Source organism: Myxocyprinus asiaticus, chromosome 21 (genome assembly GCF_019703515.2).
Source record: "Myxocyprinus asiaticus isolate MX2 ecotype Aquarium Trade chromosome 21, UBuf_Myxa_2, whole genome shotgun sequence".
NCBI classification, from domain to species: Eukaryota; Metazoa; Chordata; class Actinopteri; order Cypriniformes; family Catostomidae; genus Myxocyprinus; species Myxocyprinus asiaticus.
In genome coordinates, this window is record NC_059364.1 from 17,507,520 (window position 1) to 17,521,174 (window position 13,655).

A 13,655-nucleotide genomic window follows, 5' to 3' on the forward strand; every position below is an offset into this window, starting at 1 on the left:
ACATGACAAAACTGATATGAATTGTTCTGTTGTTTTTTGGGATTGCCCAAATGGCTGAAGGCCTAAACTGGTTCTGAAATCACAAGTTACACAAACTGGAAGAGCAGCCTGAGGTGTGGCAGGTCAAGGCTTGTAGTCATAAACAATGCACTGAGTGCTGAGGCAAAGTGCATCAGAGGAATCTAATTAATCTACTTTAGTTCTCACACAGTGCTTAATTCTTTTTTCAATAAGATACATTTGAACACATGTTTTTAAATCACAATACATGTCACCATCAAGTCATCTTTCTTTTCAAATCTACTACATTTTAAGAATTGAATCACCAAATCAATACTGACAATTGTTCATTCAACATAAAAAAATTGTAACCCTCCCATTTTAAATTAGGTGTTTTGATTATTTAAATTTGAATTGACTGAATTTGACTCCATTTACTCAACTAAACCAATGCACAGCTCAGTCTATCTAGCACTTACAGAATAGAGGATAATAAGGAGCAAGATGGAAACATGCACAAATGAAAGAACAAATGACAATAACACTTTCAAAGATGGCAAACAACAGGCATACTACTAGAGCTACTGAAAGTTAGAGTTCTCCACTACATGTAGTGGACAAAAAAAGGAAGCAAACACATCCCAGAATTAACACACACAAGGTCAGGCGGATGTGGTCAGGCCGATGTACTCACTGTATCCTCGTTCCTGTATGGGTTAAGTTTGTTGTATACTGCCTCGATTACACTCCGCCTATAACACAGACACAAGTATGTGCTTTAATGTCTAAAAATACGCTTCATTTTCTTCAACAAAATATAGTTTCCTATTTCTTTATGTTGATTTTGGGGTGAAATATGACAGACATTTTCTTTAGTCATATTCACCAGCCTATGGTGCAGAAAAATGTTGCCTGGCTGGGCAGATCACAAGGTTCTGGGACTAGAGCTACTGAGAGAGGGAGAAGAATTTGAGGGAGAGAGTGTGTTACTCACTTGCTGGCCAGCTCTCCTCCAGGTGGAAGGTTGGGGATGCTCTCAGACGCTAACGTGCGCATCACATGTACCAAGTCTGGCACACCCTCGTTCCCCTGCCTCTTCAGAATCTCTGTTATACCCATAGAAATTTAGAGAAATCAAGCCCACGTACACACCTGGTCCAGCTGGGCTTAATATTGCCTTTAACAACAAGGAATTCGTGTCAGTTAGTCCCTACCTTCTACTCGGCTCTCCAGGTACTTATCAAGCTCAGCCTCCCTTTTTACAGCTTCAGGGGAAACCTTCGGTGCACCAACAAAACACACCAACACAACACTCATGTTGTCACGGCTTCCCTGTCAAATCATAGAAGAGAGGGGTTAAAATATACAACTGAAGAAACACGGTGGAACGATGAAGGGTTACAGTTTGGGTTACAAACGCTTGCTTACCATGAAAGTGTTTGACTTGTGGTTAATATAAAGCTTGGACTCTGGGAATCACATAAATTCACTGTAAACAAGTGAATAAAGTAGATAAATCTTTATTGGCCAGATTGGAATGTCTAAAAATCTTAGTCTATCATGACCTAAAGGAATATTCCAGGTTCAATAGAAGTTAACAGTGTTTCCCATTATTTACATAGACTGTGGCGGCTAATTTGTCCCACCACAGTTTCATAATGAACTGAAAATATTTTTACACTTCTAATAATAACATAAAAGATCTCTAACGTTGTGTTTTGTGCCGTTGCTACGGCAAAGCATCTCTCACTCCCAGTCAGTCATCTCCCACTCCCACCCAAACCCCACCCCCCCCACCCACCCCCACAACATTGTTTGAGTTAAGTAACGTTAACTAACGTTACACTATCCACTGCAGTTATCCACTAGTCCAAACACAATTTTATCATTATCAATGTATGACAGCAAACAGATAATGTTACTGCAGAACAGGTCATCGATAATTAACCTTAATCTAAAATTAGCTAAGTAACGTTAACTAACGATGTTAGCTGTCAGTCTCCTTGCTTAACTTTTTCTACTACAAAGCTGAACAGGAAAATAATGATGTGCCCTCCTCATTCAGTATATTTTTTATTTTCTAAAAAATAAACCAGTTCAACACAGGTAACCATGTGAAGAAATGTGAAGCTTATCTTTTTTTTTCTTTTTTTTTTCAATTTGGAATTCTCAATGTGTTTTTTTAAGTCCTCGTGGTCACGTAGTGATTCGCCTCAATCCGGGTTGTGGAGGACAAATCCCAGTTGCCTCCGCATCTGAGACCTTCAACCCACGCATCTTATCACGTGGCTTGTTGAGCGTGTTGCACGGAGATATAGCGCGTGTGGAGGCTTAACGCCATCCACCGCTGCAACCACCCGCAACTCACCACATGCCCCATCAAGAACGAACCACATTATAGCGACCACAAGGAGGTTACCCCATGTGACTCTACCCTCCCTAGCAACTGGGCCAATTTGGTTGCTTAGGAGACCTGGCTGGAGTCACTCAGCACGCCCTTGGACTCGAACTAGCGAACTCCAGGGGTGATAGCCAGCGTATTTTACCACTGAGCTACCCAGGCCCCTGTCTTTTTTTTTTTTTTTACATTTAACTATTTGTGCTGTAAAGTTGTTTAAATCACTGTTACATTGTCTCGTCATGGCAACAAAGTTGTAAAATTGGATATCATTTTACACAGAAAAGGTTAGTAAGCGATTTTATCACACTAATATCATGTTAACACACATACTGTTAACCTCTTATGGCTATACTTTTGAAAAAGTGAGTATTTTAACATTTATGGACTGGCCCCATTCATTTTCATTTTAAGTGCCTCACTATAACTTCGATTTTTGCCTTTTTTTTTTTTTTTTTTTTTTTAAAAAGTAGGGACGTCAAAATAAATTTTCTCTGGTAATCAACATTATGCCACAAATGCTGTCCATTGAGCTTAACTTGTATTGAACCCCGAATATTCCCTTAAATCATTTGTTTGCATCACCCTAAACATCCTGAATTTTGCTCCTCTAGATGCTCAATATAAAACACAAAATATAAATTTTAGGGGATAAATGCTTGAAAACTGATTGCAAAAAAAAAAAAAAAATACAATTGTTTTTATTTTATTTTTTGCTGCGCATGCATCTATTGCTAAGTGTAATAATTCCAGGGTTGCATAACTATCAAAAGGTGTGACTTCAGAATCCTATCCAGAGTCCAGACTGTAATATGTTGATTATGGTGTAATCGGATACCACATTTAGCTCGAGTAAACATGCTTTTTAAATTTATTTAAAGATCTACATATTAATTTTCCTAAAAGGCAGGTAAAGGCCTGCATTTACACTAACCTTGTACAAACAGGTATCTACAATTTCATTGCAGACCCTCTCCAGATCATCAGTAACCTCAAGCCGTGAACGAACAAAATCACAGAGCTCCTCATTAGCCATCACATCCCAGATCCCATCGCAAGCTAGAACAATAAACTCGTCCTCTGCCTCCGACCGCTCGATAGCATACACCTCAGGCTCCGGCGACACCAGCTGCTCAGTAGGACCCTTACCGTGCACACATTTATAATCAAAGTCCCCCAGAGCCCTGGAAACCGCCAGGGACCCATTCACACGCTGGATCATCACGGATCCTCCAGCGTTCTGGATTCGCTCCTTCTCCAATGGGTTGCTGGGTTTGTGGTCCTGTGTGAAGAAGTGCACAGCCCCTCCGCGGCTCAGCAGCCCCCGCGAGTCTCCGCAGTTGATAAAGTAGATGTGGCGGGGTGAGATCATCACACCGACGGCTGTCGAGCCGCTGCGGTCGGCACCACCATGCTTCTTCTCTGAGATTTGCCGCATGTGATCGTCAATCTGCAGGAAACCAGTGCGAATTCCAGATTTCACGCTGTCCACGTTGGGCTCCACGTTCGGACCCCCACCTCTGCCTCCACCCTGGAAGTCAGGGTTGCTGGTGATGTGCTCCAGGAGGTGCTCGCAGCAGTAACGTGCCACCTGCGATCCCGCGTGCCCATCGTAAACTGCAAAAAAAGACCAGGGGTCGAGGCCGTTGGGCAGACCGATGACAGCAGTGTGCGCATCCTCCATCTCCACGCGCCAGCCCTGCATGCTGCTCAGGCCGTAGCGCAGGTCGTTTCCATCCCCATGAGCATTGTGCTTCTCCATCTTTGGCTTATCAAGAAATGCACCCATCTCTGTGGCTTAAGAATCTAGAATAGAAACAGTTCAAGAATGAGTAACATACAAAAGTAGGCCTGGGAAATTTAACGCGGTAATTTTTCCAATTGATAGTTTACTTTTTATTGCATAGTGATATGGAGACTTCACCCGCAAGTGGTAAGCCATGTGTGGGAGAGAGACAAGCTGCCACAGCATTTCCTCAATATGCATATCCCTTATATGCACCACCATTGAAATTTCACACGGTTCATTAATATTCTTGTTGCAACGTAACGCTTGCTAGCCCCAGTCAGCTGCATGCTTTCTACACTGCACGCAGTAATGATGTTTCGTTCATCCAGTGAACAAATCATTCTTGTTCACCTACAAACAATGTCTTCTCTCCCTTTCGAAGCCAATGAGCTCTAGTTTGACGTGCAAGACTGCCAGAGTATGCGAGCGGAGTGGAAGCGGAGAAGCATGATTTGGACTGGAGCAAAGAGCGGGTTTTTTTTTTTTTAAATGCCCAATTCCCAATGCGCTCCTCATGGTGGTGTAGTGGCTCGCCTCAATCCGGGTGGCGGAGGACGAATCTCAGTTGCCTCCACATCTGAGACCATCAATCCACGCATCTTATTACGTGACTTGATGAGCGCATTACTGCGGAGGCTTCACGCTGTTCTCCGCAGCATCCACACACAACTCACCGAGAGCGAGAACCACATTATAGTGACCACGAGGAGGTTAACCCAAAGTGACTCTACCCACCCTAGCAACCGGGCCAATTGGTTGCTTAGGAAGCCTGACTGGAGTCACTCTGCACGCCCTGGATTTGAACTTGCGACTCCAGGTGTGTTAGTCAGCGTCTTTACATGCTGAGCTACCCAGGCCCCAATCAGAGCGTCATTGTTTTCTTTTGTTTCAAGAGCATAACGCTCCATCACAAGCCCAACACCACATCACGAAATACACGATATAGCAAAATCTCTATCGATTAACACTTTTTTATCGTTGCCACTATATATATAGTCATATCACACAGCCCTACCATCTATAATGATTCTACGGTAATTTTAAGCTGTTCCTCCACCGACACACGTAAATACAAAACACTTCAATAAGTTTAATTCAGTAAAAAAAAAAAATCACTGCAAAAAATCCTATTGTTATCAAGTGTTTTTGTCTTGATTTCCATTTAAAATTGTCTAAAAATACACTTACTTGAGAAGCAACGTATAAGATATTTAGACTTGCTTTAAGTGTATTTTGTATACAAGTGTATTTTTTCACTTGGTTATACTTCTGCGAGTGCAGTAAAGACAAAAATACTTTTATTCAGAATTTATTCCCTAAAAGCAAGTCTAAATATCTTATATGCTGCTTCTCAGGTGAATGCATCTTTTTAAAAATTATTTTTAGATATTTTAAAATGTGTATTTTTAATATTATATTCAACATTCTCAGATAAAAAAAAAAAAAAGTCTTCTGCAGTATAGCTGCTAAAGTACATGTATGTTGTTTTAAAGGAGTTTTAGATATTTATATTGGAAAACAAGACAAAAAAAAAAACCTTTTTGTTCACTTCAATCAATTTTTAACTCACAAAAAAACAAACTCTCTCTTATTAACAAAGCTGCATATTGCCATATTTTCTTCACGAAAAGAAATGCACAGTGACATACATTATGTTTTACAGTGACACTGTATTATGATACAATAAGTCGCGAGCCATCACATTATAATCTAGCTGCATTAAGCGTGCACACTTGAGGGACAAGCGTCCCCGTGACAGACTGTATTCTGTATTTACTCATTTGGTATTTTTGTATAATTCCCTCATGCTCCGCGATCTACATCACCTGAAGCTGTCAAAGTTTAGAGTGCATCTGGACTGTGAACTGTGTTTTCTTCCTCTCCTCAGTCAGGCACGGGCTGCAGTGCTGCTCTTGCGCACCATCATTAGATTTTCATATGATCTCATGTTACATTAAATGACATCAAACAACTATTAGACAACGAAAATTTGTGTCAACAATTTTTTTATTGTCGACATTGTCGATAACGTCGACTAATCTTTTCAGCCCTAATTGGCAATGTACACAACTTTATCTTGCCACTAAAACATGATATAAATTGAATCTGCCCGTTTGATCCTATTATGAAAAAAGTCCACTGGAAAACACCAGAAGATTTAGCCCAAATTTTAATTACAGCATATCAACTGATTTTATGGCATGTATACATATAATTGTATCAAAGATTTATACTTGTAAAAATGTATCTAATTAACTGCAAAAAATTTTTTACATTTTAACATGTTTATATTTAAATGATTAAAATAAATGATGACTAACCCATTTCTTGCAAGTTCTTTGAGACAAAGTATATATTCAATATGATTTTATTTTAATGTTTGTTTTAATGTACCATGATTAATCACAATAACAAAAAACTGTGCGATTAAAGTAAAAAAAATAAAAAAAAAATAATAATAAATTATAACAATAATAATATTCACAGCCCTATACAAAAGATAAATGAACACTGAAATCCTTACCTGTCATTTCTGGTGTTCAGTCAAGAACTAGATATTTTCATCACATACTGCATATAATTACAAATAAGTTTAATTTCATATCACCTTTAGTTTCTTTGAGTGACATATACACTACTTCAGTTTACAGTCATGAGAAACTCATCAGGCACATGACAGAACATTGAAACTTCTATAGTGTAAGTCTCAAATGTAAACATTAAAGGAATACTCCGGGTTCAATACAAGTTAATCTCAATAGACAGCATTTGTGGCATAATGTTGATTACCACAAAAATGAATTTTGAATGAATTACACTTTTCTGTGTAAGTTATAGCCAATTTTACAACTTTGTTGCCATGATGATGTAATGTGTCATTACAACATCACAACGTGACTAGCTATGTTGTGCTAAGCAGCATTAAGGCGTGTCCAGCTTTTTTCACTTAACGGCTCGTTGGCAGCGTGTATATACTTGAATTGAATGCTGACATGGAAGCGGCAGCAGAAGTGGTAGCCCTTGTGTAAAGCCCTCCTTGTGTGAAGACTTACTTGTGTAAAGACCAGCAAGTCTACCCGTGTGAGTCCACCAAGCAAGGACACTGACAAGCCGCCACTCACCATAGCACTTAAGTATCTTTTAATTGTATTTTTTCTCTTATATTTTCCTTCTACATTCTAATGTCTACTTCACGAATAACATATGCCCTCAAGCACATCCCTGTTATTTGTTACAGACAGTTTACATGATATAGACGCAAGACACAATGCAACCCACACAACCTATAGCCACTTTGCCCTTCAGAGCCTGCTCTGCTCTCTTTCTCAGTGGGACTCTGGAACTGCCAGTCAGCTGTGAACAAAGCTGACTTCATTCCAGCCTTCACCACACAGTCCAACCTCAGCATCCTTGCACTGACAGAAACATGGATTCATCCGGAGGATACAGCAACACCAGCTGCTCTCTCCAACAACAACTTCTCTCACACCCCTCGACACACCGATAGAGGTGGGGGAAACAGGTTTGCTCATTCCAAACAACTGGTCATTTTCACCACACTCCTCTCTATGTAACAATACTTCTTTTGAATTCCATGCCATTACTACAATGCAACCCACAAAAATCCATGTTGTTGTCATCATCTATCGCCCTCCAGGTCAGCTGGCAAACTTTCTCGAGGAGTTGGATGTCCTGCTCTCCTACTTCCCAGAAGATGGTAGACCACTTGTGGTTCTTGGAGATTTCAACATACACCAAGACAAGCCCCAAGCCACTGAACTTCATGCTCTTCTGGCCTCGTTTGACTTGGAAAGACTAAACACTACAGCAACTCACAGATCGGGCTACCAGCTGGTCCTCATTTTTACACGTAACTGTACCAACTCAAATATTCTTGTTACTCCTTTACATGTCTCTGATCACTGCTTTGTTCAATTCAACATGACTCTCCCATCTACATTAAAACAGACCCCACCTTTGGTTTCCTTTCACCGTAACCTCCGTTCTCTTTCACCCTCGCCCCTTTTCACTATTACCAGAACAAGATCAACACCACCGCAGACACTCGCAGCTTGTTTAGAACATTCAACATTCAATCACATCACTGACAGCAGATGTCTTCACCACATTTTTTACTAATAAGGTTACAGCCATCAGTAATACATTCTCAGCACCACACCCTGTCAAGCACCCACCTCCTGTATGCAGCTCTTCTGTCTCTGTGTTCTCTCCTCTGACTGACACTGAGGTCTCTAAACTCCTCCTCTCCAACCACCCCACCACCTTTTACCTTGACCCCATTCCTTCCCACCTTCTCGAGCCCATCTCTCCGTCCATCCTACCTGCACTCACACACATAATTAACACATATCTACTTACAGGCATTTTCCCCACTACATTTAATTAGGCTCGAGTAACCCCGCTGCTAAAAAAACCTGCACTTAACCCCACACAAGTAGAATACTACAGACCAGTCTCTCTCATCCCATTCATGGTGAAAACACTTGAAAAGGCAGTTTTCAATCAGATCTCTGCTTATCTCTCACAGAACAAGCTGCTGGATGACAATCAGTCAGGCTTCAAAAGTGGACACTCCACCGAGACTGCCCTGTTGTCTGTCACTGAGTCGCTGAGACAGGTGAAAACTGGATCCAGATCATCTGTCCTGATTTTACTGGACCTTTCTGCAGTTTTTGACACAGTCAACCATCAGATCCTAATCTCCACACTCTCTACTCTGGGCATCATAGGAACTGTGCTTGACTGGTTTAATTCCTATCTCTCAGGTAGGTCCTTCAAGGTAGCCTGGAGATGTGAGGTGTCCAAGTCACATCAGCTACTTACTGGGGTACCTCAGGGCTCAGTGCTTGGGCCACTTCTCTTCTCTATTTACACAACATCACTGGGCCCCATCATTCAGGCACCTGGTTTCTCTAACCACTGCTACGCCGATGACATACAGCTCTACTTGTCTTTCCAGCCCAACGACACCATGGTGACTGCTCGAATCTCTGCCTGTTTGGCAGACATCTTAGCCTGGAGCCATCTTAGCTTGCCACCTGCAACTTAACCCAAACAAGACTGAACTCCTTGTCTTTCCAGCCAACCCTGCTGTTGAACACAACAACACCGTGCAGCTGTGTTCAACTACAGTAATGCCTTCAAAAACAGTCAGAAATCTAGGGGTAACCATCAATAACCAACTGAATTTCACAGACCACATCTCAAAGACAGCACATTCATGTATATTTACACTCTACAATATCAGGAAGATAAGATCCTTCCTCTCTGAACATGCCACACAACTTCTTGTTCAGTCACTTGTCATAACTAGACTGGACTACTGTAACGCTCTCATTGCAGGCCTCCCTGCATGTGCAATTAGACCCCTTCAAATGATCCAGAATGCAGCAGCACGTCTGGTCTTTAATGAACCAAAGTGAGCGCATGTTACACCACTCCTTGTTTCTCTTCACTGGCTGCTGGTTGATGCACGTATCAAATTCAAGGCTCTGATGCTGGCATACAGAACAGTCACTGGGTCTGCTCCAGTGTACCTAAAATAATTTCTGCAGAGCTCCATTCCCACCAGAAGCCTGTGGTTGGCTAAGGAACAGCACCTTGTTGTACCCACACAAAGAGGCACCAAAACACTTTCCCGGACTTTCGGTTTCATCGTACCACATTGGTGGAATGACCTTCCCAACTCCATTCGTGAAGCTGACTCACCTTCTGTCTTAAAAAACGGCTAAAAATACATCTTTTCCACAAGCACTTAACCAGTCACTAAATAAAAATAAATAAATAAATAAAATTCTTGTTGCACTTTAATTTGTCTTGAATACTACTATTCTGATGCTAGTGAAACTTTGTAATATAGCACTTTTCGTACCACTGTCTCCTTAAGATGATTCGCTTACAATGTACTCCTCTTTTGTAAGTCACTTTGGATAAATGTGTCTGCCAAATTAATAAATGTAAATGTTAACAAACCCTAAAATGACTAAATATTAAGATTAAAAAAACTTTACAGATCAAATAATAATGTAAGTTAATGTAAGAGTTAATGTAAGTGCTTTTATACAATTATAAGCTTCACATTTCTGCTTTTTAACACTCAAAACATTGGCCCCATTCAATTTCATTGCAAGAGCATCACTGTAACCTTGATTTGTGCTTTTTTTTTTTTTTTTTTTTACAGAAAAGGATGGACGAGTCAAAATTATTATTATTTTGGTAATCAACATTATGCCACAAATGCTGTCAATTGAGCTTAACCCTTTAAGCTTTGAAGGTGTTTTCAAAGATTTCCTGTTTCAGTGGCATACCCAAAATTAAAGGCTTATAACTCGACAAAAAAGGCGGGTCACGTGTTTGGTATCATTGTAAAGAAAACTTTTTAAAAAAATGCAATGATACAGATTATGATATATTCTGAGACTCTCAGCCTAAGAAACGGCTAAGAAATCACAAACCATTTTTACCTTTTTCTTATTTTTCTGATTTGACTATATATCTCTGGGTGTAAATAAGGTGGCTCAGAAAAACTGCTTTTGTTTTGTTCCCAATCATGTCAAGCGTATCTGATAAAAATGTTGTGTTGATACGACAAAGCAATCAAAAGTTACAGCATTACAAATATAGTTTAACATAGTGTCCAAAAGCCTCTCCAAACAAATAAAACAATACTTTTACACAAAAAACTAAATACGCATGCAAACACAAAAATGACTAAAGGCATGCACAGCATGGAGACATGATTTTAGTAATGAAATTTCCCATAATGAGTGTCTTTTGACTCAACGAGTCTACATCACTGAAACTGTGTAATATACATGGCACAATCTCCTGGTGGCCATATGTAACATTGTGCTTTGTGTAGATTATCTAATGATCTTTGCATATTACCTCGTGTGTGGGCGCGTTTGAAAGATAATTACCTCCTGTAAATAATGGTATGTGATATTTTATGTTCCGTTTATTTTTCATTAAGTTATAAGTGAAAACACAGCATATAAGCAACACCAATGCAACTGTCAAAGAAATATACTTTTATACTATTACTCGCTATATTTTTGTCTGTGAATAAAACAAATAGGCTGGTTGTATTCTACTCTCTGAGAGCTTACCAACAACATATGACAAATGGCTATTTGATCAGATTGCTGCTTATACTGATTGCAATAATATGTACAGTGCAATTTTTATTTTATTTTATAAATGATAAAAATGGAACACTTCTGATTTGTCTGCAAATTTCAAAGCATCTGTTCAGTTTTGGTCATAATGCCTGCAAACACTGGAAAGTAGAGCTTCTAAACTTTTAATCAATACCTATTTTGTGCTGGTAAAGACTGTAGTTGTTAACATTTTGACTATTATTTTATTTCTCACGGCGGGCCCATCCGAGCTTAAAGGGTTAACTAGTTTTGAACCCGGAATATACCTTTTTAAGGCCACTCAATAATTGTTACCATAAACAAATGACCAAGTATGACTGATTATTCAGTTATGGTGACATTAAGGATTTAGGTTACATGAACTTGTAAAACCTTAAATAGGAAGGTTAGCACATAGCACAAAGTCTATTTTAGCAATTCATGACTGAAATTGTAAAAGTCTTGTCATGCCACTGCCCACTTTAGAAATTAACTGAAGCATCCCACAAGGCACTAAATAAATACAAGTGTAAACACGCACCATCACAAAGCAGGCGCGCACACACACACAGTGGGTTCCCAACCATGTATGGCTGTCAGCTAATCTCTTCAATACACTGCTATGCATGCTGCACACTCTCTTACTAAAAATAGACAAGTTCAGATACATTCTAACAACTATTCAGTATCCACCACCCACATCAGTCACCATTCAAATACAGCTTATTCTTAGCAAAAAAAAAAAAGAAAAAAAAAAGTGCATTTTATAAAATCCCAGCCTTGAGTCTGTACATGACAGATATTCTTCATGCATTAACCTGATCTAGCTGCAGATAGGACTGATTGCTGGAGTGCATTGACATTTACAATGATAAATGACCAAACAATGCTCTTTGCCCTTGCTGGTGCTACAGAAGTGACATTTGACCTAAAGCGTGCTGGAAGTCTGCGGGTGCAGACCTGCCGCATGTTCACGCGCCCCAATTCCGCATTACGTCATAGTGTCAGGAGCCTACTAGCGCGTTAGCTTCATGCTAACACTGACGTTCGCGCGCGTCTCTATTCGACAATCTGACTTCAGTCGAATCATTTAGACTACGTAAAATCGGTCAGTGGATGTAATCGGGAAAGAGAGTGCGTTAAGGGTCTGTCAAATGTTTATTGCTGGGGGTCTGCAGTAGGGCATGCTAACATAGGCTAAATTCTGATGAAAGCTCATGTGAAGCCTCGGGCCCAGAGTGTCCAGCCTGCCACCCTCTGAGCACTATGCGCAGGGCACAGACGGCAGATCAGCCCGCTAAGCTCACACAACACCCACCTACACCCTTAGCATGTACGCTAAATTTATTCGCAAGAGTTTATCAAAAAAAGCACAGACACTTACCCTTAAAAAATACGTCCTGGAGGTCTCTGTAGTGGAAGAGATAAAAATAGAAGAGAGAAGGACAAACAGAAAGAAAGAGATATAAACTGAGCGCGGCGCTGATGAGAGAGAGAGACAGGCTGGCGGATTGTCTTGCTTTGCATTCAGTCTGTAAAAGAGCGGACCTCTCTTATCTGTTTAAACCAGGGATGCATTATTCCCATTTACTCTGCGTCCTGAATATAGGTGTCAAATGAAAAGTGTCAGGTTTGACCGCTGTTTTGGTCTGCTGTTCTCGGGACTGAATCTCTGCACACCAGCAGCAGCGCAGGACCCGGATGTGGATTCAGCAGGGCTGCGCAATTAAAAGAATGACATCATCATCATCATCATCATCATCATCACCACCACCAGCATCATCATCATGCCTCTGTTTGTACATCATTCTGTCATCACCATCACGTCCTTTCTTCACCCCTCCATTATAAATTCTTCATTCAATATCCCTCCATTACATCCCTCTGTACATCACCTTTCATCACATTCCCTGCAACACCAATCCTTCATCTATTATCTCTCCACCAGACCACCACTGTCCATTTTTAACCCTAAAATGCGTGAGACCTAATGAACACGAACAAACACACACACACACACGCACACACGCTTGAGCCATTTGAATATGTTAGGAGATAATAAAATGACAACTGGTGAGCAGTGCATTTTCCTTCGGGGACAATAAAGTATACTTTAAACTGAACTGTGAATGTGTCAAACTAAAGTGTTTATGGTGTTCAGAACTTTAGTCCTGAATAAGTAGAGCTTAATGCGATTATCATAATTAGATAAATTATTCAAAAATTATATAATTAAAATAATTTAATAATAATAAAACATTTATGTATAGACACATTTACAATAATAGTACAATTACACATTTGTAAT

The 13,655-nt window shown here is 40.1% G+C and overlaps 1 protein-coding gene across 6 annotated transcripts in view; it reads right to left on the reverse strand.

Annotated features, from left to right (window-relative positions):
- The window catches only part of LOC127412016 (protein phosphatase 1A-like), a 39,154-nt gene extending 26,110 nt beyond the window's left edge, over window positions 1–13,044 (reverse strand). For all 6 annotated transcript variants that reach the window (XM_051648036.1, XM_051648038.1, XM_051648035.1 and 3 more), the window contains exons 1-5: window positions 12,732–13,044; window positions 3,333–4,204; window positions 1,215–1,332; window positions 995–1,106; window positions 695–752 (exon numbers count right to left, since the gene is read on the reverse strand). In XM_051648036.1, coding sequence (XP_051503996.1) covers window positions 695–752; window positions 995–1,106; window positions 1,215–1,332; window positions 3,333–4,187 — 1,143 coding nt within the window. In that variant the 5' untranslated portion in view covers window positions 4,188–4,204; window positions 12,732–13,044. The remainder of the gene's footprint in view (window positions 1–694; window positions 753–994; window positions 1,107–1,214; window positions 1,333–3,332; window positions 4,205–12,731) is intronic.
- Between the last annotated feature and the right edge of the window lie 611 nt (window positions 13,045–13,655).